This window comes from Scyliorhinus canicula, chromosome 12, assembly GCF_902713615.1.
Source record: "Scyliorhinus canicula chromosome 12, sScyCan1.1, whole genome shotgun sequence".
Taxonomy (NCBI): domain Eukaryota; kingdom Metazoa; phylum Chordata; class Chondrichthyes; order Carcharhiniformes; family Scyliorhinidae; genus Scyliorhinus; species Scyliorhinus canicula.
This window is the reverse complement of record NC_052157.1, coordinates 26,501,189-26,528,727: the sequence shown is the minus strand read 5'-3', so window position 1 is coordinate 26,528,727 and position 27,539 is coordinate 26,501,189. Positions and strand designations below refer to the sequence as shown.

Sequence of the window (27,539 nt, the reverse complement as noted above, 5' to 3'; positions counted from 1 at the left end):
CTTATTGGGATCTTTACACCTCAAAAACCCTGCCACTCAGCAGCAACAGTTCCTAGTTAGCTTTAAGTATTATTATGTTTTCATCCATGGTCCTCCATGAGCCTGTTGTGTTAACTGAGTTAGGCCTGTAAATATATGCTAATCGCATTTTCCGAAGAGCTCTGATTAACCTAGCAAGTTTCTGAAGCTTATACCTTTGCAGAGGATCCAGAGCTTGATTCTGAAAGCAGCAGAAGTCAACATTAAGAGAATAAATAATGAACAGCTGAAGAACAGGTCACGGGTAATTTACAGTTAATGTCAGGAGTCAGATGTAAACACCGATCTATTTAGACTACTAATGAAAGATTGGTTACATAATCTGATAATTAAATTAAAGGGGTTTAGTGGAGAAGGTGTTCCTTTATACTGCCTCCCCCCCAGAGGTAAACCTTAAGAAAAATATAACTCCCCATAATATTGTTCTATATGGAACACCTTAAACTAGTGATTATTGTCAATATATCAATATAACGGCAAGTGCATGCTTTGGCAAATTGCAATGTTGGGCTAATTGCCTTGTTAGAGATAAGTGATGACTATTGGCTCAACCTCCAAAAGAGTACAAAAGGACACAGCTGGAACTGTTGCTTTGGGGACTTTGTAAGGAGTTTGCGTCTGTGCTGAGTTGGATGCACAATAAACTTGTTGATGGTAAAAGACAAGCTACTGTACTCCTCCATCATATTCTAACATTTAATATTAACAATTATGATAGTGGACCAGCATCCCACAGGTGACATTCAAATAACAGCACTTTTCATTAAAATTCAATAAATAACCTAACCTGTGGGCTAGCAACAGAAAAGTTTCTAAGAAGTTTGCCAGATGTTTGGAAGAAAAATCATTTTGGTCACTAATACAGAATCACAATACGTTTGACTCATTGCAGCTGTGCTGGCTATGTCAAAGAGCCATCCAGTTAATCTTGTTCCCCCACTCTCTTCCCATATCCTGGCAATGTTTTTTTCTTTTATGAAAGCTCCTATAAATCTATGTCCAAGCACCATCCGTATGTCCATGCACCCTCCATACTTCCATGCACCATCCATATGTCCATGCATCTTCCATATCTTCACACACCATCCATATGTCCACGCACCCTCCATACACCATCCATATGTATAGTTTCTCTTTCTTTAACTCTGTCTAAGCATTCTGAAACCTAGTCAATCAGTGCATGAAGTTTGTTCTCATGTCGTCATTGATTCTTTTGTCAATCTGCGCTCTGTGGTTATCGACTCATTTTCCAGATTCTCTTTCTTTAACTCTATCTAAACGTTTATGATTTTAAACACCCTCTATCAGAGTCTCCTTTTGCCAATCTCTGCTCTAATATCCTTCAAGAGGCACCCATCTGCCAAAGCTGATCTTACCCACATAGCTCCAGTCCCAAACTACATGGCTTCCTCTTAATACTCTTAGGGAAAATAAAGACGTCAGTAATGCCCTTGTTTCAAGAACACAAAATAAACTTCCATCAATTATCAGAATATTATAGCCCTTGTTAGAAAAACAAAACATATTTTGCACCTTTCTCTCCAAGTTTCAATGGGCAAAAAGACTGTGCAATGAAATGCCCTTTGTTCTACACAAAACTATTTTGCAACTATCAATCATGCTGCCAATCTGATCATGGTAAGTCCTCCATTTTTCTTTCCAATTAAGGGGCAAATTTTTAAATTAAAAAAAAATAAATTTAGAGTACCCAATTAATTTTTTCCAATTAAGGGGCAATTTAGCGTGGCCAATCCACCTAGCCTGCACATAAGACCATAAGACATAGGAGTGGAAGTAAGGCCATTCGGCCCATCGAGTCCACTCCGCCATTCAATCATGGCTGATGGGCATTTCAACTCCACCTACCAGCATTCTCCCCGTAGCCCTTAATTCCTCGCGACATCAAGAATTTATCTATCTCTGCCTTGAAGCCATTTAGCGTCCCGGCCTCCACTGCACTCCGCGGCAATGAATTCCACAGGCCCACCACTCTCTGGCTGAAGAAATGTCTCCGCATCTCTATTCTGAATTTACCCCCTCTAATTCTAAGGCTGTGCCCACGGGTCCTCGTCTCCTCGCCTAACGGAAACAGTTTCTTTGTGTCCACCCTTTCTAAGCCATGTATTATCTTGTAAGTTTCTATTAGATCTCCCCTTAACCTTCTAAACTCCAATGAATACAATCCCAGGATCCTCAGCCGTTCATCATATGTTAGACCCGCCATTCCAGGGATCATCCGTGTGAATCTCCGCTGGACACGCTCCAGTGCCAGTATGTCCTTCCTGAGATGTGGGGCCCAAAACTGGACACAGTACTCCAAATGGGGCCTAACCAGAGCCTTATAAAGGCTCAGTAGCACATCGCTGCTTTTATATTCCAACCCTCTTGAGATAAATGACAACATTGCATTCGCTTTCTTAATCACAGATTCAACCTGCATGTTTACCTTTAGGGAATCCTCGACTAGCACTCCCAGATCCCTTTGTACTTTGGCATTATGAATTTTCTCACCGTTTAGAAAGTAGTCTATGCTTGGATTCTTTTTTCCAAAGTGCAAGACCTCACATTTTCTCACGTTGAATTGCATCAGCCATTTCCTGCACCACTCTTCCAAACTGTCTAGATCCTTCTGCAGCCTCCCCAATTCCTCAGCACTACCTGCCTGACCACCTAACTTCGTATCATCGGCAAACTTCGCTAGAATGCTCCCAGTCCCTTCATCCAGATCATTAATATATATGGTGAACAGCTGCAGCCCCAACACTGAACCCTGTGGGACACCGCTGGTCACCGGCTGCCATTCCGAAAAAGAACCTTTTATCCCAACTCTCTGCCTTCTGTCAGACAGCCAATCCTCAACCCATGCCAGTAGCTCACCTCGAACACCATGGGCCCTCACCTTACTCAGCAGCCTCCTGTGTGGCACCTTATCAAAGGCCTTTTGGAAATCCAGATAGACCACGTCCACTGGGTTTCCCTGGTCTAACCTACTTGTCACCTCCTCAAAGAATTCTAACAGGTTCGTCAGGCACGACCTCTCCTTACTAAATCCATGTTGACTTGTTCTAATCCGACCCTGCTCTTCCAAGAATTTAGAAATCTCATCCTTAATGATCGATTCTAGAATTTTACCAACAACCGAGGTTAGGCTAATTGGCCTATAATTTTCCATCTTTTGTCTTGATCCTTTCTTGAACAAGGGGGTTACAACAGCGATCTTCCAATCGTCCGGGACTTTCCCTGACTCCAGTGATTTTTGAAAGATCTCAACCAACGCTTCCGCTATTTCTTCAGCCACCTCTCTCAGAACTCTAGGGTGTAGCCCATCGGGGCCAGGAGATTTGTCAATTTTAAGACCTTTTAGCACCATCTCGTTTGTAATGGCAACCATACTCAACTCAGCCCCCTGACCCTCTATAATTTTTGGGATATTACTCATGTCTTCCACTGTGAAGACAGACGCAAAGTACTTATTAAGTTCTCCAGCCATTTCCTCGTCTCCCATCACTAGCCTTCCGGAATCAGTTTGAATTGGCCCAATGTCTACTTTGGCCTGTCATTTGTTTCTTATGTATTGAAAGAAACTTTTACTATCATTTCTTATATTACTGGCTAGCCTGCCTTCATATTTGATCCTCTCCTTCCTTATTTGGGTTGTGGGGGTGAAACCCACGCAAACACAGGGAGAATGTGCAAATTCCACACGGACAGTGACCCAGAACCGCGATCGAACCTGGGACATCGGCACTGTGAGGCAGCAGTGCTAACCACTGCACCTCTGCTACCCGTCTGTCCTCAATTAAAGTTGTGGTTGCATTCCTGGATATCGCAACTTTAATTTACCTGAATCATAGGTTCCTACAGGAATCACTATTAAAGTCAAGGTACATTCTGTCAGACATTTCACATCCAGAAAGATGTTGAAATACTGTACCATACATTTACAGTCGATGCACACCTAGCTGGAATAACTTGCTAAATTAAATACATCACTGAAATAAAAGGAATACAAATTACAATCTAAACTGTTTTTAAATTACACTCCCCTCCAGTACAGTGCTTTTAGATCACAGTAAGAAGTCTTACAACACCAGGTTAAAGTCCAACAGGTTTTTTTCAAACATGAGCTTTCGGAGCACTGCTCCTTCCTCAGGTGAAGCAGTGCTTTGAAAGCTAGTGTTTGAAACAAACCTGTTGGACTTTAACCTGGTATTGTAAGACTTCTTACTGTGCTCACCCCAGTCCAACGCCGGCACCTCCACATCATGGCTACCTTTAGATCACAGTTTTTCAAACTGCAGGTTGCGATCCCGCGGGTGGGTTGCGGGCATGTGTCAGGAGGGTCATGGAGTGATCGGCCATAGCGTTCCCGATTGCGGGAGAAGACCCAATGGCCGCGACCGGCTTTTAAGTTGAAAATGCCAGCTGCAACCGGGTTTTAAATGCGAACGATGCAGTCCTCCCACCAGAAATGGTGGAAGAGAGCAGGTCACGTGTCCGGCACATACAACAACATTATATGCCCTGTTCATCCTTGCTATTGGTGCGACACAGAGGAGAGATTCCCCAATTTTCTAGCTGCGAGAAAGCAAGCAACAGGACTGTGAAGAACTGAAGATGGATCGTTTTGTTATAAGGAAGAGAGGGCCAGAGACACAAATCAACCAGGTTTTCACAACTGAATCTGTTGGAGAGAGCTGCACAGAAGAGTCCACGGCAGGACAAAGCAGTGCTAGTATGAGTTGCTCAGGAGAGTCCATGGAAAGACAAAGCAATGGTAGTGTGAGCTGTATACAGAGCCCCAGGGCCTCAGGTGAACAGCCTACTAGGGAGAAACTGAAATCAGTAACAAAGCAGTATAAAGATGATTTCTTGAGGTATGGCTTTGTTAATTATGCCAATGAAAATCAGGATGCAAACCCCATGTGTGTTATATGCAAGAAAGTATTGGAAAATGAAAGTTGGATGCTAATTATGTCTTACCTTGCAGACATCCTTTCAATTCTAAATGAACTGAACCTCAAATTTGAAGGGAAGGATGATGATTGCTTTCAGCACTGGGAAGGAATAAAGGCTTTCCAAAAGTCACTGAAAGTTTGGCAAGTGCGAGTACAAAGCCAAAACTACTATATGTTCCTCACAATGCTATGGCACATTGAAGAAAACAGAGTTGTTAATTTGGCAAGCCTCATTCAGTCATATCTGGCCGCGCTGATCATTATTTTTTGTCGCTACTTTCTAGACGGGAAGATTCAGATTTTGAAAGAGAAGCAGTGGGTGAAAAATCCTTGAGAGTGAGACCCCAGAGTCAATTATTAACTTACAGCTGACTCTAAATGAAGAGACTAACCTTCTGCGTCTCACCTGTGACTGAACATTAAAAACATGCCACAAGTCCATGAGGCTGTCAGCATTCTGAGCAGACTCGATGGGCCTGCTGAAACAGTACCACGCATGCACACAGGAATATTTACATTTTTGTTTTCTTTTTTTTAATAAATTTAGTGTACCCAATTCATTTTTCCAATTAAGGGGCAATTTAGCGTGGTCAATCCGCCTACCTTGCACATCTTTGGGTTGTGGGGGCGAGACCCACGCAAACACAGGGAGAATGTGCAAATTCCACACGGACAGTGACCCAGAGCCGGGATTGAACCTGGGACCTCAGCGCCGTGAGGCAGCAGGGCTAACCCACTGCGCCACCGTGCTGCCCCCCATTTTTGTTTTCTTTTAACAGACTGTGAAGTAGGCACAACTATCTGGCAGAAAAACATGCTCAAAATTGTTTCATTCATGAAGAGATGATGATAAAAGCCAACAGTTTGAAATCTGCTGTGCAATCACCCATTGACAACTTATTTGGCAGATTTGTAAGGTTGTTGCTGTTTCTGAAAGTAGTTCAAAGCAGCTATGTCTGACCGATAGCTTGTGGCCCAACCAGGCATCTTGATCTGGAAGGCCAGCGTGCTGCGGGGGGGGCGGTCTGCGTCAGGGTCTGAGATAAATATAGATTTCGAAGATGAGGACACAATCAAGGCCAAAAAAGGTTGCTCTAAAACTGAAATACTGCAGATGTGGAAATTGATACGAGGAACAGAAAACGCTGGAAGTACACAGCGAGTCTGGCTATATCTGTGGAGAGAAACAAAGTTGACTCTGCTTCCCTGTCCACAGGTGCTGCCAGACCTGCTGAGTATTTCTGGAATCTTCTGTCTGTATTTTAAAATCTGTTGATGTTGGGTACATGCTCCTCTCTCACTTCTCCCAGCGGCAATGCCGCTCCCGGTCGCAAAAGCTCCATTATCTACAACTGCACAAGTTCTCGAAACGTGACCTATTCCCATTTGTACCACTTACAGGTTCAATTCCCCTCACCGCGTTATTTTTAGTGCCCAGGGCACAAAAACAAATGAATTAATTTTGTAATAATCTCCAAATGGAAGTTTATTCCTGTGTGGAGGAGAGAGCTTGATAAGGGTGTGGCCAGAACACCCTATCCCCAAATTTGGATGATTTGGGGTCAGGTGAGCTGTTAACATTTTAAAAACCTCAAACAGCCTCCAATTCACTCTCTTCTGGTTTTCGCAGGCGGGACAGGAAGCCTGTAGTCAAACAATTTCAGGATGCCTGCTTGTCCATTTAAACTTAATGAGACTGGCGGCTTCATATTTAATGGCCTTCGAAGTTTCAGGTGGCTGGCTTGATTTTCAGGGCTCAAGAAACCTGGGACGTTAAGGGATGAGAGGACAACTTCAAGGAGAAGTAAAGTCTCTTTACAGCACTGCTTGTGGGCCAAGAGTGCTTATCTGCCTTCCCTCGAATTGGAGCCCTCAGCTCCCACCAAAACGAGTCAGGGAATCGGACATCAGGCACTTCTCCCCCTTCATCATTCCACCATACTTGCATGAGCAGCTGCAGGCCCTGTACACCCCTAATTGCAGCCAGCTCCCTGCTCTGTCAGTCAGGCTGACGGGGGGGGGGGGGGGGGGGGGGGGGGCCTTAAGAAGCAACCCACTCCTCGCTTATCAAACCATCCCGTCGACACCCGGGTTTCAAGTTATTTCTGCCCTTCTGCCAACCAATCACATTTGTGACAAACATATCTATTTTTAATTGCTGTGGCCTTGATCCTAATCTCCACCCCTCAATATTTTGGCAGTTATCAGTCGGTAATCTCTAACTGCTGAATTTGTGGTGAGGTAACCGGATAGGACTCTTCTCTGCTGCAGCCAGATGCTGCAAAATTAACATCTTAGATGTCAATGGTTTTCTAACGTACCAAATCTATAAACATACTGCTTTCGGAATGACTCAGGGAAGCACCAAATACCACTCATGACAGGAAGTACACCAGCTCCGTCAATGTTGAAACCAAGACAGGCTCATAAATCAAGTGGGAATTTTTGTCCGAATTCTGGGGAATTCCTAAAATGTTCATCCGAATTCCTCCAAAATACACATTCAGCTGCTGCATTCTGTACAAATGAAGCGGTAGCTCCTTGGTACTGGCACCGTCTCCCTGGCATTGCCAAGGTGCTTGGGTGGCACTGCAAAGCCGGCAAGAGTGCCTGGGTTCCAGTGCCAGGGTGGCCCATTGCCAGGGTGGCACTGCTAAGGATCAGACCTTTAGGAGCTGTGCCCATGAAAGGAGGGTGGAGGAGCTGTATGATGGGTGGGGGAGTGCAGGGTGGGTAAGAAGGGGCCGCTGGTAGGTTAGGAGGGGTGAAAGATGGGTGTCATGGAAGGGTCGGGCCCGAAAGAGGTGTGGGACGGTCTGAAAAGGAGGGAAACTCAGTGACCCCATAGCAGGCTGTCATCACTTGTGTGTGTGTGTGTGTGTGTGTGTGTTGGGGGGGGGGGGGGGTGACATTGCGTATGGGGGGGCGATGAGGGACCCACAAGCATACTTTCAAAATGGTGGCATTATCTCAGAGGAGCCAGTACGTCCAATGAGTTTAGTTCCCCAGTCATGAAAAGCTTAACCGGGGAGAAACTCCCCAGGGCCTAAAAAGGGGGCAATGGGTGGGATTTATCTAAATGCGAACAAAGTCCCAAAGCAAGTGCGTTTAGCCGCGTGTTTCCTGGTGCTTGCACGCCGAGAAACACAACACTATAAAACGGCACTCATGGTAGATAGGGGGCCTCAGAGGCGAACGAGCAGTTGAGAGCATACATAGCCCTGTTTTGTTCACTTAGGAGCTCTACTCGCCAGAACTCCTCAGTATAGCGAGAGATTGGGACGCTGTTTTTAAATGCCCCCCCCCCCCCCCGCAAACACCCACACAGTACACACCGGCCGGATTACCACCACGCAGAAAATGCCATCTTGACACCTTGGCAGTGCCAACTGGCAGAGCCCCTGCTAGCTAGAGGTGCTACCTGGGCATCTTGACAGTGCCAGGCTAGCATCTTGTAGGCAATGTCAGTGTGCCAGGCTGGCAGTGTCAGGGTGCCAGTGTCCCAGGACGCAGCAGCAGTACCAGGGTTCCATCCTGCCAAAAGGGTGTGGATCTATGGGCCTCTAATTCCCCGGGAGACCCCCAGAAGTGCCGTTCCCAGCTGTTCAACTTAAATCCTTGTCTTGTCAGACTCAAATCCTATGCCAAACTGCAAAACTACTGACAGACCTGGCACCTCCCATGAATTACATCACGAAGATGTCACAAGTCCCAACTTAGCAAGAACTAAATAAAATCGATCATAAATTATCTATTCTCCAGGGAATCTCTAGCGCTCATAACAATGTTCTATTATCCTTCTAAATTTAAAAAAAATGTATAATTTTATTAAGAAAAGACTTTCAAATATAACACCATCACAACCATATTCAAGCAAGAATGTCAATATTTCAACACCCCCCCATTCCGCCAAGCCAAACCGAAAAAGAACAAAGACCAAACCCCACAACCCACCACCCCCTAACATCTGACGGTGGAAAATGAATGGCTGCTATCTCAAATAGAATCCTTCTATCGACCCTCTCCGGATAATTCTTTGTAAATGTAAGAACTCCATCAGGTCACTTAACCACGCCAGGGCACTCTGTGGGACCAAAGGCAAAGATGGGCCGAATGGCCTAATTCTGCTCCTGTATCTTATGAACTTCCATCGAAACAACATGAGCTGACAATACATGTCTGACATCTTCCCTTTCCCTACATCCGCCACTGAAAGAACCCCATCCATCAAGAGGCGCCAAGGGAAAGGAAGAAATCTTGTGTGAAAAGATGCATAGCTGATAATACCAAAACAGATTAGCTCTCAGAAGTGGTGCTTACCCACCCACTCCTCAAAATCGGCAAACTTCCCATCTACAAACAAATCTCCAAACCGCTCCAACCCCTCCTCTCTCTCCATGTTCCAAACAACAGGTCCAAGGCTGCCCGTACAAAACGATGAATCTCACAGATTGCCTCTGCAGGCACCTCCCTCTATCCGCCCCCCACACAGACTCCGACCCCTATACGACCCACGCAACCTCTCAATATTCACAGCCCAACAATAAAATAATAGACCCCCCCCCCCCCGCCGACTGCCTATCCCTTTGAAAAAACACCCTGCGAATTCGTGAGGTCTTACCCATCCAAATAAAAGAGTCAACATTTTCCAGACTTTCACAAATAATATTGATGTGGAGATGCCGGCATACCTCTCCATTCACCTGAGGAAGGAGCTGCGCTCCGAAAGCTCGTGTTTGAAACAAACCTGTTGGACTTTAACCTGGTGTTGTAAGACTTCTTACAAATAATATTGGAAGCACTGAAACAAAATTGGAACCTTAGGATGATATAACTTTTTTCTGACTAAACCCGACCCGCAAAGGTCAGGGGGAGGTTTTATTAACACTCTAAATATAAACAAATAAATGGTTAGAATCAATCATGACCTCACCTTTTATAACTTCTTAAATACAGCTTTTTTAAAAAAATAAACATTTTATTGAGGTATTTTTGGTATAGTAACAGCAACAACAAAATAGACAATATTCATGAAACCATAAACATAGTGCAAAAGCCGTTTCCCTTTCGTACAGGTCCCAGCTTAATTATAGCTTTGACAGACAGACTGGATATCTTAACCAAGGTTCTTTAATAATATTACTGCAACAAATATATACATTTACCCGGGCTTTTAATAACAATACTGCCACAAAACTGAAATATAATATATAACAATTTTGACATTCATCATAAAGGGACATCCCAATTGATGTGGACCAACAACAGATAGCTTCCAGAGGGATATCAGCCCTGTGGATGCCCCTATAACATTGGTCATAGGGGCAGCACGGTGGCGCAGTGGGTTAGCCCTGTTGCCTCACGGCGCCAGGGTCCCAGGTTCGATCTGGGCTCTGGGTCACTGTCAGTGGTGTGTTTGCACATTCTCCCCGTGTTTGCGTGGGTTTCGCCCCCCACAACCCAAAGACGTGCAGGCTAGGTGGATTGGCCACGCTAAATTGCCCCTTAATTGGAAAAAATTAATTGGATACTCTAAATTTATTTTTCAAAATAACATTGGGCACGATCTTCCCAAAAGGGAACAACGTTCCTAGTGAGCACATTTAGCCGCGTGTTTCCGGGCACTCGCAGCATTGAGAAACACATAGCTATTCAATGCGACTCGTGTTGAATAGGGGCCTAAACGGTAAACGCAGGGCCGAGGCCCCACATAGCCCTGTTTTTTACAAAGGCCCGCCGGAACTCCCCCTTGTAGCGAGAGGTTGGGACACCATTTTTAAATGGTGTCCCGAGGAGGCCCACTCCCCAAAAAAATTCCTGACCTTCCCCCAGCCCAAACACAACATGCGAGGGTCCCCTAGCTTCCGCCGCAACCCCCAACACCCATCGCGGGCAAACCCGGCCCAATCGCCTGCACGCGCAAAAATGCCAACCTGTCACTATGGCAGTGCCCCTGCCAGCTGGCAGTGCCACCTGGGCACCTTGGCAATGCCAACTTGTCACCATCGCAATGCCCTGCCAGCTGGCAGTGCCACATGGGAACCTTGGCAGTGCCAACCTGTTACCATCGCAATGCCCCGCTAGCTGGCAGTGCCACATGGGAACCTTGGCAATGCCAGGAAAGCACCCAGGTGGCACTGCTAAGTTGCCAGGCTGGCACTGCCAAGGTACCTAGGTGGCACAACTGCAGTGCCTGGGCACTACCCTGCCCAAAGTGCATGCAGCTGGGGTTCAAACGGAACTGGACTTGTGGTTGCCCTCTGGGCAGGGTGGCACCCTGGTGCTACCTGCGCATCCTGGCACTGCCAGCCTGGCACCGGCACACTGGCACTGCCAGCCTGGCACCTTGGAAGTGCCACCGGTGTGCCAGCCTGGCACTACCAAGGTGCCCAGGTTGTGCTACCAGCTGGCAGGGGCACTGACGGGATGCAAGGCTGGCAGTGTCAAGTTGCCAGGCTGGCATTTGTCCCACACCAGGGCTCGGGCCAGGAGTACTCTTTACATGTGAGCTGGGGTGTAGGCCCCTCCCCCTCCCCGAGGACTCCATTAAAAGGTGATTTGAGGCTTTGGGGGAGTTCGGAGGTCGTGTCAGGGCGTTAAGAGATTGGGTCGCCATTTAAAAATGACGTGCCGATCTCCACTTGCACAGAGGAGTTTGGCCATGCGGAGCTCCTCAGTGCAGAAAATAGGACTGAGTGTGGCCTCGAGAGGGCGTTTCCTGCTGAGGCCCCAAATTGAAACAGAGTCCTGATAGCGCGGTGTTTCTCAGCGCTCTGAGTGCCGGGAAGCACCCAGCTAAACACGCTCGTCACAGGACTCTGTTCCAATTTGGGTCACAGGTTTATTTGGAATCACTACCTGTTGGACTTCAACCTGGCATTGTAAGACTTCTTACTGACCCCACACCGGTCCAACGCCGGCATCTCCACATCATGGCCAATTTGGTTCGATCGCACCCAATATGTTAAGTCAATTTTACGCGTTTATAAAAACTGTGTATATGATACAAGTTTTGGAAGCATTAAAGCAGAAATTTATCATTGAAGAGATCATTCAAATCTATACTCAACTCTGCAGATTGAAAATTTATATTACACTTACTTGCCATCAATAAGCACCTGAGACTGTCGGTTGTTGACCTGATTGTCACTCTTGTAGCGAAACTGAAAAGTAAGAAAGAATAATTGTCACAGAAAAGCTGTCATTGAACAAATACTAAAGGTCCTTTTTGATAAGAAGAGTGATTTATTTGTTCAAATATTCTCCATCTTTGAATTTTTAAGACAAGGCCTTTAGTATTGCCTGAAAAGGTGACAGGCTGTCAAAATATTTCACCATGGCCTCATCAGCACAGATACAAAAATACCAAATTTTCAAAGGGAACAACAATTTATACAGCATGAGAAAAAAGTGCTCTTTGGGTTGCAAGTAGATTCTGATTGGTCACGGTGTTGCCATGGAGATTGCACCGGGGAAACATTGTCCCAGGTGCTTTCGTTTAATTTAATAAGGTGTAATGTCTTTCAACCAATCAGTACCCTTCTCTCAGAGTATAAATTGTTGTTCCTTTTGAAATTAGTACTTTTATGTCTGTCCTGATGGATGCAAGGTGAAAAGCTTTGACAGCATGTCTCTTTGCAGAAATACTTAAGTTATGTACTACAAGAAATGGGCAGCACAAGTGGATAGCACTGTGGCTTCACAGTGCCAGGGTCCCAGGTTCGATTCCCTGCTGGGCCACTGTTTGTGCGGAGTCTGCACGTTCTCCACGTGTCTGTGTGGGTTTCCTCCTGGTGCTCCAGTTTCCTCCCACAGTCCAAAGACGTGCAGGTTAGGTGGATTGGCCATGATAAATTGCCCTTAGTGACCAAAAAGGTTCGGAGGGGTTATTGGGTTACGGTGGAAGTAAGGGCTTAAGTGGGTCGGTGCAGACCCGATGGGCCGAATGGCCTCCGTTTGCATTTATGTTCTATGTAAAATTAATTGAAGCCAATTAGTTTTTTGCAGCAGCCCAATCACAATTGAGTGCAGTCAACCCATGAGCAAAAATTTGCAGCTTAATTTAGTTCCATTCCCCATTCCCTAATTGGCTGGAGAGAGATTTGAACTCTCAACTGCCTGTTTGCCAGTCCAATTCCACAACCACTTCTTGCTGAACCCATCTCTCCAGCCAGTGCCAGTGGAAATGCACTGGGGTGAATTTTCACATGCTTCGCATGGGGTTAACTGGGCAGTAAAGGCCACAACATGGGAGTCAGAAGCTTTACTGTTCAAGTAACACTGGCGATGCAACCAGCTCCCATTTGGAAGGCGCCTACCACCATTTAGCTAATGTGTCTTATCTGTTTCCAACAATAGAGCCCATTTTATGTAGAAATTAGAGTGCTAAGACATTAATAGGAGCCAGCCTGCTATTTCTGGTTAAAATCAGTTGAAACCCTACATGCATGATTGACTGATTGATGGAACTGAGGAGACTGTCAAATTTACATGCTTCAAGTGGCAACATGATGAGTTGCATCGGGATGTCTGTTTGGTGCCCCTCAGCTCCTTTGCCCATTTAAAATAAGGCTTGGATGTCAACATTACTCCAGCCTATTGGTAGTTGACCCCAGAACGGGGGAGGCAGTGGTATTGGCATTGGACTAGCAATCCCGAGACCCGGGTAATGCTCTGGGGACGTGGGTTCAAATCCCACCATTTCAGATGGTGAAATTTGAATTAAATTTAAAATAAAAAACCCTGGAATTAGAAGTCCAATGAAGACCAAGAAACCATTGATGCAAACTCCACCTGGTCAGTAATGTCCTTTAGGGAACAAAATCTGCCAATCTTACCTCAGAATAGCCCAGCGAGCCACTCCAATCAAGAGGAGTTGCTGGCCCGGCATCACCCATATCCCATGAATGAATTAGAATGAAAATTGGCCCATATTCTTTTAACTGATTACATTTCTTTTCTTGGCTCTTCAGCTCTGAAAGATTGGCTGCCACCATTTAATATCACCCATGTTACTAGATGAACTCTACGAAAAATGTAATGGAAACCAAAAAATATACAGTACATTGTAGGAAATGTTTATCTAGACTGTATTATATATCTCTGTTTCAGTAATGTTATTAAAAGCCTGAGTTAAGGTATATATTAAGTAATATTTTTTTAAATCCTGCTGGTTTGACATACAGGTGGTGTGTCTGCCAAGGCTGTAATTAAGATGTTGTAAAAGTGAGATTATCATTCATTACAATAATTATCGGAAGCGGTTTGTTACATCCAGGAGAACCTAACTATTAATATGGATGAACTCGGCAGAGAGTGTCTTGTCAGTGCTGCCAAAACTTCCATGTCATCAAATATAATTGATGTGTATCTTTCTTACAAAAATGGCTGATGCATTCTATATATATTGTCTTTCCTGATATCTTTGCTACAGACTTTTTTCCAGCTGAGAGTAAGTGCTCAACATTTAGGATGGCACGATGGCACAGTGGTTAACACTGGTGCCTCAGAGCACCAGGGACCTGGGTTCAGTTCCGGCCTTGAGTGACTGCCTGTGTGGAGTTTGCTTGTTCTCCTTTGTCTCCGTGGGTTTCCCCTGGGTGCTCCGGTTTCATCCCACAGTCCAAAGATGTGCACATTAAGTGGATTGGCCTTGCTAAATGTCCCCTTAGTGTCCAGGGATGTACAGGTTAGGTTACAGGGATAGGGCAGGGTGGGCTGGGGCGTTGGCCTAGGTAGAGTGTTCTTTCGGAGTGTCGCTGCAGACCGATGGGCCGAGTGCTCTCCTTCTCCACTGTGGTGATTCTATCCTATGATTCTATGTATTTGTTTACAAAGAGATGCCCAATGGAACTTTGTTATGATTGTTGGAGATTCCTTGGAAACTAGATAATTTGGGGCATTGTGTTTAGACTTAGGTAAGAAGGTCATGGGATCTGAGTGGGATAAAGATGATGCAATTAATGGAAAGGACAGGTCTGTCTGCTGTTTTTCACAGAAGCCTGGAATCACGAACTTTCGGAGCGTAGCTCCTTAATCAGGTGACTGATCAGATCATCTGATGAAGGAGCTATGCTTCGAAAACTGGTGATTCCAATAAACCTGTTGGACCTGAACCTGGTGTTGTAAGACTTCTTACTGTGCCCACCCCAGTCCAACGCCGGCACTCCACATCATGTAGTTTTGCAGTTTGATATAGGTCTGGCAGTCGGCTAGAAGGTTTTAAGTTGAGCAGCAGTTTTGCCAAGTCCAGTCAGGTTGAGCAGGAGTCGGACAAAGACCGAAGGATCTGCAGGTTGTTCCTAAAAGGGTCTCTCTCTCCAAGCAGTCTTTCCAAGAAATCTCTACACAATAGTACAGCAACAAACTCTGTGTTTGCTAACTTTATTTACCAGTGGCTTTTGATCTGTAATGGGCTTTGCTTAATTGGAGATAGAGACGGTATAAGTTAGTAGTGTAAGTGTTTCCTTTTATTTTAAGAATTGTTCAACTGTTAATTGGAAAGCTATTTTCTGTGACAGTAATGCAGTTACTCCTGTGTTTAATAAAGTTTGTTTAAATATAAAAAGATCCCTATTTGTCAGTGGAATCACTCCTCGGGCAAAGTATCTTTTCTACACTTTTATAAATTGAAAAACAAATTTGGGGTCTTGTCGGTTTCCTGACATAAATTGGGGTATGGTCTGGTACCGTAACAATATGTTTATGTGTTGTACATATATTAATTGGTTCCTCCTCATATACGTGCAAGCTACACGGCCATCATTTGTATACTAAGAGTACAGAGGGACATAGATAAGCTGCAGAGCTGGGCTGAGAGGTGGCAGATGGAGTTTAATGCGGAAAAGTGTGAGGTGGTTCACTTTGGAAGGAGTAACAGGAATGCAGAGTACTGGGCTAATGGCAAGATTCTTGGTAGTGTAGATGAACAGAGAGATCTCGGCATCCAGGTACATAAATCCCTGAAAGTTGCCACCCAGGTTAATAGGGCTGTTAAGAAGGCATATGGTGTGCTAGCCTTTATAAGCAGGGGGATTGAGTTTCGGAACCACAAGGTCATGCTGCAGCTGTACATAACTCTGGTGCGGCCACACCTGGAGTACTGCGTGCAGTTCTGGTCACCACATTATAGGAAGGATGTGGAAGCTTTGGAAAGGGTTCAGAGGAGATTTACTAGGATGTTGCCTGGTATGGAGGGAAGGTCTTACGAGGAAAGGCTCAGGGAATTGAGGTTGTTTTCGTTAGAGAGGAGAAGGCTGAGAGGTGACTTAATAGAGACATATAAGATAGTCAGAGGGTTAGATAGGGTGGACAGTGAGAGTCTTTTTCCTCAGATGGCGATGACCAACACGAGGGGACATAGCTTTAAATTGAGGGGTGAGAGATATAGGACAGATGTCAGAGGCAGTTTCTTTACTCAGAGAGTAGTAGGGGTGTGGAACGCCCTGCCTCCAATAGTAGTAGACTCGCCAACTTTAAGGGCATTTAAGTGGTCACTGGATAGACATATGGATGAAAATGGAATAGTGTAGGTCAGATAGGCTTCAGATGGTTTCACAGGTCGGCGCAACATCGAGGGCCGAAGGGCCCGTACTGCGCTGTAGTGTTCTATGTTCTATGTTCTAACTAAGCAGAGCATTTATTTAAAGTTCTGAGTTGATGGAGAACTCACTTGAAATGAGTTGATTCTAGTGAAGTGGAACTAATGAAAGGAGTATAGAGTACAGATGAACATACTCTACGGTGTATTAGCAAATTACCTCATGCCGCACTGCCTAAGGCAGAGCAATGGTGAAGAAGAAAATTTGGCGCCAGTGCCAGCGGCAAAAAAACTCACCTCGGGGAGCGATTCTCTCTGTGTCTCTAACCTCTGACTGTCTCAAGTAGCAAATGTGAATTAGTGCAACTGAACATCACTGAATCAGAATTCATTAAGTACTTACAAAATCATCTGTAGCATCTTTGACGGCGGTGATGGTTAATACCAACACTAAAGGCACTATGGTGGTAAACCAGGACAGTGAGGAGATATGTGGAATGAGCTGAAAAAAATTCAAGGCTTACTTAACGAGAATAGAGATTACAAATTCACAAGTGCATAGTTCTGAAATTTAGCTCAATATACGCCTGGTGATGCATAATCGCTTACAAAACAAATCAATGACCTTCCAAGGATTGAGTTAAGCAATGTAATTACCAACCGACCTTTAAAGTATTAAAAAAAACATTACATAAGGGCAGCACGGTGGCCTAGTGGTTAGCACAACCGCCTCACGGCGCTGAGGTCCCAGGTTCGATCCCGGCTCTGGGTCACTGTCCGTGTGGAGTTTGCACATTCTCCCCGTGTCTGCGTGGGTTTCGCCCCCACAACCCAAAAATGTGCAGAGTAGGTGGATTGGCCATGCTAAATTGCCCCTTAATTGGAAAAAATAAATTGGGTAATCTAAATTAAAAAAAAAAAACATTACATTGTCCAGTAATCTGAATGAAGTGACTGATTTAACAGGAGTAAAATTTATACTTTGCTTAGCGGTACATTTTTACTACAAGTTGCCCCGCAGGAACATTATTATGCCGAATACAAAATGTTAACAAACTGTTGTTAAATAGGCTCACACGAGCATAAACATTAGTGTGGACCAGTTAGAATGAGACCACTCAGCACCTGTGCTGTCCATTCCATATAAACACAGTTCATTTCTGATCATTCACAGGCTTTCTGTGGTCAAAAAATCAGATTGTTACTAATTTTAACTGACTTCAAATTAACAGGACGAATCCGCAACTTTAGCACACAAAAAGTAACTACAAAACAGAAGGGAAACTTGAAACTGGTGAAATAAAAATTGAACTACATAAAATATTTAGGTCGGGATTTAACTAAATGGGAACAAAGTCCTATCGTGAGCATGTTTAGCTGCTGTCGCTTGCAGCACCGAGAGACACAATGCTATAAAACGGCACTCGCGTTAGATAGGAGTCCTCAGCGGGGAATGTGTTACCCTGAAACTGAAGGTCGGAAACAGATTTAGCTGAAAATGTCCGAGCTTGCTTGCCCACGGCTGTGGTTCTCCGGTGCCGCTGAAAGTGAATGGAGTTTTGGCTGGAATGCCAAATTCTCCGCTCTGACTTGCAGAGGGGCAGCAATGGACGGGTTCGGAGAATCCCGCCCAAAGAGTCAAATGGCAGATTTCCAAAACCTCAATGTCAGAAACCTGCCATTTTGTGAAAATCTCTCATCCCTGCACTCACTACAATAATATGACATACACGTTACATTAGTAAGCGTTCAGACACACATGGGGGCGGGTTCCTGCCCCCCACAGCGCTTTTCGCAGCGGCATTATTTTCGGGTCCCATCGCTGTCAACGGCATTGTATGCACCCCTCACCACCAGGAAACTTTCGGCAGGGTTTCACCATTGGCGGGACCAGAGGATTGCGTCGGCAGGGATGGCCATAAAATTCCAACCGTACACTTTTTGTGCCGTTTGCACTTACAATTTTGCTAAATATATTTCCTCACCGAAATAGGTGCAATAGTAATAGAAATGCATCTGTATCACTCGTCTGTGTCTTGTGGCTTTCGAATGTCTGAAGGTTATCGTTTGCGGCTCTGAGGTTCAGAGTATGTGGCCACCTCTGCACTTTGAGATCTGGTGAGAGGCTAACTAATCAGTACTGATACGGAGGTACTCACTTCACAAGTGGCGGTGGACTTGCTAACTTCTTAAATCAGAATTTAAATGCTGCTATTTGTCAAGTTCGGTCTGACACGCAATGCGTTATAGGAGTCACTTAAACATACAAAAAAAACTAAGAAATCAGTGCGATTGACGCTAACAGCAGCTAAGGGCTGGCTTCATGAGATGAAATGAATCACTTCTAATATTTAATAAAAGTGTCATGTTGAATTCTTAATTGTCAAAGAAATGTTAGTTAAGCTGCGGGCTATATATATGTAACTACAGTCACGTGATGCCAATTACACATGTACCCCACTCGTGTTCTTTTGAATATTAGGATCACTAACCTGTAAGAGCAACAGGAACAGAAAATACGCGTTGGCAACTCGCTGGAACTGCTCAAACAGGTTAATAGGCAGAAATGTGACAACGTTGTACTTTGAGGTTTTGATACGGTTATTCTGAAAAGGCATTAAAGTACAATTATTGCAGAGATTCAAACATGATTAACAACTACTGTTGAATTTTCTGATTAATGTTGAATCGTAAACCGAAGGCAGGTTACTGGCAATAAGCATGCTTTTATCCAGTCTGTGACCACAGGCCATTTAAAACAATATTAAAAAATATATATGGCACTCGCTGCTTCAGCTTTTAAAACCAATTTCTGATAGCTTTTGCCGAGATGCTTCTCATCGACATTTCGCTTGAGACTTCTTGCATCCACAGTTTTCAGTGCCTCTGAGGGCATTTATCTTAACTTGTTCTTGAGATGTGAGCATCGCTGGCAAGGCCAGCATTTATTGCCCATCCCTAATAGCTGTTGAACTGAGGAGCTTGTCAGATTATTTCAGAAGACAATTAACAGGAATCACAAAATTGTTTCGGTGCAGTATGAGGCCATTTGGCCCATCATCTCAGTACCAGCTCGCCAAATGAAGAGTTAAGAGTCAACGACGGTGGGTCTGGACTTACAAGTAAGCCAGCCAGGGTTAAGATGGCACAATCTCTTTCCCGCCCCCTTCCCACGACATACATGATTGAACCAAATGAGTTCTATCGTCGGCATTACTGAAACCAGCTTTTTAATCCAACTTTAAATTGATTTTTTCTTTTATTTTATATTTAAAGTACCCAATTATTTTTTTTTCCAATTAAGGGGCAATTTAGCATGGCCAATCCACCTAACTTGCATATCTTTGGGATGTGGGGGTGAGGCCCACACAGATGTGGGGTCAGCTTTATTAATTAATTCAATTTAAATTCCCCCAGCTTTCAAGGTGGGATTAGAATTTGTATCCCCACAGCATTAGTTTGGGTTTCTAGACCAGTAAATCGTAACCAGTCCAGTCCAAAAAAATGTCCAATTAAGGAGCAATTTAGCGTGGCCAATCCACCTACTCTGCACAGCTTTGGGTTGTAGGGGTGAGGCCCGCGCAGACAGGGGGAGAATGTGCAAACTCCACACGGCCCAGATAAGGGTACTTGCAATGACTTACACTGGGGGCAGAATTCTCCGCAAGGCCCGACACCGTCGTGAAACCCGGAGAGGTTCATAATGGCGTCGGTGGCCGCTCCTGGCCCCCTATTCTCTCTCCCACCCCCCCCCCCCTCCCCCCGGGCGGGCTAGAAGGGCCGTGCCGTGAATCTCGGCCGACGTGCCTTGTCGCTGGTGCCAGAGCGGCCCTCCCGCGATTCTCCCACCTGGCGTGGGAGCGGAGAATCGTGCCCCAGGTCTTTGAGATTGGCCAATCGGAATACGAGGTCCCTAGTTAGTGGCCCAGTCAGGGAACCTTTTCTTTGTATTTAACATGGGGAATCAGGTCCTCTGCTCTGCCAGTGCAGGCAGCAAGCTGAGTGCGCATGGTTGTACTGCTATTGGTTTTTTTAATACAATGGATTCTGGCGAAGGGACCTCTGCTTCCATGGACTTGTTACAGTACTCTTTCAGAGGGTCAGTGCAGACTTGATTGCCCGAATGGCCTCCTTCTGCACTGTAGAAATTCTATTGTTCTATGGTTCGAACTAATGTGACATATTTTAGTCTTGAGGGACAAACTTTCCCAAAACAGGACATTGCAAAAGGCCAAATTTTAACTGTACTTATAATTACCACCGCAATTAGGGAGGCGATGGCGGAGCAGCAAAGTCACTGGGCTCGTGCAGGTTAATGCTCTGAGTACAGGGGTTCAAATCTCAACACAACAGCTGGCCGAACTTCAATTCAATTGATAAAAATCTGGAACTTTAAAAGCTAGTCTCAGCAACGGTGGCCATGACAAGATGTTCGGTTGTCGTAAAAACCCATCTGGTTCACTGATGTCCTTTAAGGAAGGAAATCTGCCATTCCTGTCATTTTCTGGCCTTTCTCCAAACCCACAAAACTCGAGTGGTTGACTCGTAGCTGCTCTCTGATATGGCCTGGCAAGCCACTCAGTCGTATGAAACTGCTCAAAAAGCTAGCTCACCTTCTCAAGGCCAATTGACGATGACCTAGCCAGTGTTCCCACATCCCATGAAGGGATACTTTGTGTTTAGAAAGTTATAAGCATTTATAGACATGGCTTATTTCAGCAAGTGTCAATATTTCACAGCCAGGGACATTTGAATAATCAAGATGCACCATCGTGAAGCAAATCAAACTGAAATAGGCTGCCGAATGGCTGTACAGTGAAGATAAAATTCTGCAAACAGATACTAAACTTCTGTATACGAGTGTTTTTCATCTAATAACATTGTTCTACTTCATTTCATGTAGACAAGTTCAAGTCTGAACTTTCCGACAGTTGGGGATAAAAAAAAATGTGGTTCAGGAATGAGTCCACCAAGTTGAGCAAACTGTACCAGAAATGCTTGGTTAGTTTAAATTTTAGCTGAGTTCGGGATTAAACTAGATTCCAATGCAGTGGTTCCCAACCATTGTGTCAGCCACGGCACACTGGTGTGCCGTGAAGACATCCCCCCATCCCCCGCCCCCGCCAAGTGTGCCGCAAAAAAAATTCAACATTTGTGCAATTAAACTAAAACTAACCATCTTCTTCAGCTCTGTGATTGGCATCTCCGATGAACCTTAGGCGTCCCGCATTTGCGCCGGCTGGGAAAGAGCGGCACGTGTGTGGTTTATATTTTTTATGTTGGTAGCGCCACGCGCTTGAGCAACGGGTCTTGGAGCTGAAGGCAAAGGTCCTCGTGCGCCTACGCAAAAAAAGGAAACCCCAGAAATTCCCGGTGGAAACCCCAGAAATTCGACGATTCCCGGTGGATAAAGGGGTCTGGAGCAAAACCTCCCGGGATTTATGGTGCGGACTCGAAGTGGGGCGAGGAGAAAAACGGCAGCAGCTCCCCTGGAAAAGCGAGGGAAGGTGGACAAAATGGCGGCCGGTGGAGCCCCTGAGGAGTGGAGGCAGTGGGCTGAGGAGCAGCAGGCGGCCCTTCTGCGCTATTTCACGGAGCTGAAAGGGGAGTTGTTGGAATCCCTGAAGGTGACGACGAGTAAGCTGCTGGAGACCCAGACAACCCAGGGTGCAGCGATACTCGAGTTGCAGCAGCAGGCCTCTGAGCGCGAGGAGGAGGTTTCGGCCCTCGTGGGGAAGGTGGAGATACACGAGGCACTTCATAAAAAGTGGCAAGATGGGTTTGAGGAGATGGAGCTTCGGTCACGGAGGAAGAACCTGCGGATCCTGGGCCTCGAGGAGGGGCTGGAGGGGTCGGACCTGCCGGCCTATGTGGCCGTGATGTTGAACTCGCTGGTGGGGGCAGGATCCTTCCATCTGCCCCTGCAGCTGGAGGGGGCCCATAGAGTGCGGGCCAGGCGGCCTAAGGTGAATGAACCCCCGCGGGCGGTGCTGGTGCGGTTCCATCGGTTCAGCGACCGGGAGTGTGTTCTCCGATGGGCCAAGAAGGTGAGGAGCAGTAAGTGGGAGAATTCGGTAGTGTGTATCTACCAGGACTGGAGTGCAGAGGTGGCCAAGCGGAGAGCCGGGTTTAACCGGACGAAGGCGGTGCTCCATGGAAAGCAGGTGAAGTTCGGCATGTTGCCGCCTGCGGCATCACTACTTTGAGTCCCCAGAGGAAGCGTGGGCCTTTGTGCAGGCTGAAAAGCTGGACTCGAACTAGAGATTGGGGGCTGTGGGAGTTTTTCTATTCTATTCATGTATCATTGTTAATGCTGTAGCGGGTTATTCTGTTTGTTTTTGTTTTTTCTCTCGCTTTCGGACGATGTGGGTTATGGTTTTGTGTTCTAAGGGAGGGTACTGGGGTTTGTGGTTGATCTGTGTCTTTGTTTGTATGGAGTTTGGGTTGGGACTGCGGTTTTGGAGCTGCGTTGGTGGGGTGGGGCAGTGTGAAAGCGCGGGCTTTTCTCTGGTTTCCCGCGCTGCGGGACGAGGGGGTGGAGCTGGTGGCGAGCGGTGTGGCTATTAGACCAGGTTTCCCGCGCTGAAGCGGTGTGCAGGGGAGAAGGGGGGACCTCATATCGGGAGGGGTCGGAGTTAGAGCGGGAGCTGCCGGGGTCAGCAGAAGTCAGCTGGCTCACGGGAGTACAGTGGAGGGGGGGGGGGGGGGGGGGGGGGGGGGGGGGGGGGTACCGGGTTGCTGAATGGGTGATGGCCAGGGGCGAGCAGTCGATGGGTTATGGCTAGTCGAAGGGGGAGGGAGGCGGGGTGCCCCCTGATCCGGCTGATTACGTGGAACATGAGGGGGTTGAATGGGCCAGTTAAGCGGGCCCGGGTGTTTTCGCATCTGAAGGGGCTGAAGGCAGACGTGGCCATTCTCCAGGAGACCCACCTGAAGGTGGCGGACCAGGTCCGTCTGAGGAAGGGGTGGGTGGGGCAGGTTTTCCACTCTGGGCTCGACTCGAAGGACCGGGGGTGGCGATCCTGGTGGGGAAGAGGGTGGCGTTTGAGGCGTCTGAGGTTGTGGCTGATAGTGGCGGCAGATATGTGATGGTGAGCGGTAAGCTGCAGGGAGAGAGGGTGGTGTTGGTTAATCTGTACGCCCCAAATTGGGATGATGCTGGTTTCATGAGGCGTATGTTGGGCCGCATTCCTGGCCTGGAGGTGGGGGGCTTGATCATGGAGGGGGACTTCAATACGGTGCTGGATCCCCTACTGGATCGTTCTAGTTCAAGGACAGGCAGGAGGCCAGTGGCGGCCAAGGTATTGAGGGGGTTTATGGACCAGATGGGAGGAGTGGATCCCTGGAGGTTCGGGAGGCCGAGGGCTCGGGAGTACTCCTTTTTCTCCCATGTGCAGAGGGTTTATTCCCGCATTGATTTCTTTGTTCTGAGCAGGGGACTGGTCCTGAGGGTGGAGGAGGCCGAATATTCGGCTATCACGATTTCGGACAATGCTCCACATTGGGTGGATCTGGAGATGGGATCTGGACCAGCGCCCGCTTTGGCGTCTGGACGTGGGGTTGTTGGCTGATGAGGAGGTGTGTAGGAGGGTTCGGGGATGTATCGAGAGGTACCTCGAGGTCAATGATACTGGGGAGGTCCAGGAGGGGATGGTGTGGGAGGCTCTGAAGGTAGTGATAAGGGGGTAGCTGATCTCCATCCGAGCCCATAGGGAGAGGGGGAGAGGAGGGAGAGAGAGAGATTGGTGGAGGAGCTGTTGAGTGTGGATAGGAGGTACGCGGAGGCCCCGGAGGAGGGATTGCTGGGGGAACGGCGTAGCTTGCAGGCCAAGTTTGATTTATTGACCACCAGAAAGGCGGAGACAGAGTGGAGGAAGGCGCAGGGAGCGGTCTATGAGTATGGAGAGAAGGCGAGCAGGATGCTGGCGCACCAGCTGCGTAAGCGGGACGCGGCTAGTGAGATTGGTGGAGTGAAGGATAGAGATGGGAATGTGGTGCGGCAGGGGGCAGAGGTCAATGAGGTCTTTAGGGACTTCTATAGGGAACTGTACCGGTCGGAGCCGCCGTGGTGGGAGGGGAATGGAGAATTTTTTGGACAGGCTCTGATTTCCAAGGGTGCAGGAGGAGCAGATGGAGGGACTGGGGCCGCCGATCGAGTTGGAGGAGCTGGTCAGTGGGATTGGCCACATGCAGTCGGGGAAGGCGCCGGGACCGGATGGGTTCCCGGTTGAATTTTATAAGAAATATGCGGACCTGCTGGGCCCTCTGTTGGTCAGGACCTTTAACGAGGCATGGGAGGGGGGTGTTATGCCCACGACGATGTCTCGGGCACTAATCTCCCTGATCCTGAAGCGTGATAAGGACCCCTTGCAGTGCGGTTCATACAGGCCGATTTCACTGCTGAATGTAGACGCCAAGTTGCTGGCGAAGATCTTGGCCACTAGAATAGAGGACTGTGTGCCGGGGGTGATACATGAAGATCAGACGAGTTTTGTGAAGGGGAGGCAGCTGAACACTAACATGCGAAGGCTGCTAAATGTGATAATGATGCCGGCAGCAGAAGGAGAGGCGGAGATTGTGGTGGTATTGGATGCGGAGAAGGCCTTTGACAGGGTTGAGTGGGGGTACTTGTGGGAGGTGTTGGAAAGGTTCGGGTTTGGGGTGGGGTTTATTAAATCGGTGAGGTTGCTGTACGAGGCCCCGATGGCGAGTGTAGCGACAAATGGGAGGAGGTCCGAGTACTTCAGGCTCCACCGTGGGACGAGGCAGGGGTGCCCCCTGTCCCCCTTGCTTTTTGCGCTGGCAATTGAGCCTCTTGCCATGGCTCTCAGGGAGTCGAGGAGGTGGAGGGGTTTGGTGCGAGGGGGGGAGGAGCACCGAGTGTCGCTGTATGCGGACGACTTGCTGTTGTATGTAGCAGACCCGGTGGGGGGAATGCCGGAGGTGATGGAGATTCTTGCTGAGTTCGGGAGTTTCTCGGGATATAAATTGAACCTGGGCATGAGTGAGCTGTTTGTCGTGCACCCGGGAGATCAGGAGGAGGGGATTGGTAGGCTCCCGCAAAAGAGGGCAGTGAGGAGTTTTAGGTACCTGGGGGTTCAGGTGGCTAGGAGCTGGGGGACTCTGCACAAGCTCAATTTTACTAGGTTGGTGGAGCAGATGGAGGAGTAATTTAAAAGGTGGGACATGCTGCCGTTGTCGTTGGTGGGTAGAGTACAGTCCGTTAAAATGACGGTGCTCCCGAGGTTTTTGTTTTTGTTTCAGTGCCTCCCCATTTTCGTTCCGAGGGCCTTTTTTAGGAGGGTGAACAGCAGCATTCTGGGATTTGTTTGGGCGCATGGGACTCCGAGGGTAAGGAGGGTCTTTTTGGAGCGGGGCAGGGATAGGGGGGGCTGGCGCTGCCCAACCTCTCTGTGTACTATTGGGTGGCTAACGTCTCGATGGTACGCAAGTGGGTAATGGAGGAGGAGGGGGCAGCATGGAAAAGGATGGAGATGGCATCCTGCGGAGGCATGAGCCTGAAGGCACTGGTAACGGCTCCGTTGCCGCTCCCTCCAACGAGGTACACCACGAGCCCGGTGGTGGCGGCCACCCTCAAAACTTGGGGGCAGTGGAGGCGACACAGGGGGGAAGTGGGGGGCTCGGTGGAGGCCCTGCTGCGGGGGAACCACCGGTTTGTCCCAGGGAACATGGACGGCGGGTTCCTGGGGTGGCACAGGGCGGGCATTAGGAAGTTGGGAGACCTGTTTATTGACGGGAGGTTCGCGAGCCTTGGTGAACTGGAGAAGTTTGAGCTCCCCCCGGGGAATATGTTCAGGTACCTTCAGTTCAAGGCGTTTGCTAGGCGACTTGTGGAGGGGTTCCCTTTGCTGCTCCCGCGGGGGGTAAGGGATAGGGTGCTTTCGGGGGTGTGGGTCGGGGATGGGAAGGTGTCTGCCATCTATCAGGTAATGGAGGGGGAGGGGGCAGCATGGAAAAGGATGGAGATGGCGTCCTGCGGAGGCATGAGCCTGAAGGCACTGGTAACGGCCCCTAAGTGGGAGGTGGAGCTGGGGGAGCTGATTGAGGAGAGGACATGGGCGGACGCCCTGGAGAGGGTGAACTACTCCTCTTCATGTGCGAGGCTTAGTCTCATCCAGTTCAAGGTGCTGCACCGGGCCCACATATCCGGATCTAGGATGAGTAGGTTCTTTGGGGACGAAGACAGGTGCGTCAGGTGTTCGGGGAGTCCAGCGAACCATGCCCATATGTTCTGGGCAAGCCCGGCACTGGAGGAGTTCTGGAAGGGGGTGGCGGGGACGGTGTCGAGGGTGGTGGGATGCAGGGTCAAGCCAGGTTGGGGACTCGCGATATTTGGGGTTGGGGTGGAGCCGGGAGTGCAGGAGGCGAAAGAGGCCGGTGTCTTGGCCTTTGCGTCCCTAGTAGCCCGGCGGAGGACCTTGCTGCAGTGGAAAGATGCGAGACCTCCGAGTGTGGAGACCTGGATTAATGACATGGCGGGATTCATTAAGTTGGAAAGGGTCAAGTTCGCCCTGAGGGGGTCGATACAAGGGTTCTTTAGGAGGTGGCAGCCTTTCCTCAACTTTCTGGCTCAACAAAAAGGTACTAGGTCAGCAGCAGCAGCAACCCGGGGGGGAGGGGGGGTTTAGGGGGATAGTGTTTAAGTTAATTTGCTTATTGTTAATTTATTCTGTTGTTTATTGGGGTTGGGGGAGGGGGGGTTAGTTATATGCGTTGTTACGGGTGCCGGGGGGTGTTTATTATTATTATTGTTATTGTTATTATTGTATTGTTTTGTTGATATATATTTTCCAAAAAATTTCAATAAAAATTATTTTTTTAAAAAGAGAATACCTTTAAGAAACGGGTGTTTAAGAAATGTACTTTCAAGAAATGGGTATTTATCAGTGACGTCAGAGAATGGGTGGAGCTGGGCTGTCTGTCAGCTTTTTACTTTTGTTTTGGGCTGTTTGCTGCAGGGTGTGTTTTAGTTTCGTTTTTAG

The 27,539-nt window shown here is 47.5% G+C and overlaps 1 protein-coding gene across 3 annotated transcripts in view; it reads right to left on the bottom strand.

The window, feature by feature from the left end:
- Positions 1-27,539, bottom strand: part of atp8b4 (ATPase phospholipid transporting 8B4) — a 372,477-nt gene that overhangs the window by 126,138 nt on the left and 218,800 nt on the right. For all 3 annotated transcript variants that reach the window (XM_038813489.1, XM_038813490.1, XM_038813487.1), the window contains 3 exons: positions 19,029-19,142; positions 16,940-17,038; positions 12,099-12,160 (listed from right to left, as the gene is read on the bottom strand). In XM_038813489.1, coding sequence (XP_038669417.1) covers positions 12,099-12,160; positions 16,940-17,038; positions 19,029-19,142 — 275 coding nt within the window. The remainder of the gene's footprint in view (positions 1-12,098; positions 12,161-16,939; positions 17,039-19,028; positions 19,143-27,539) is intronic.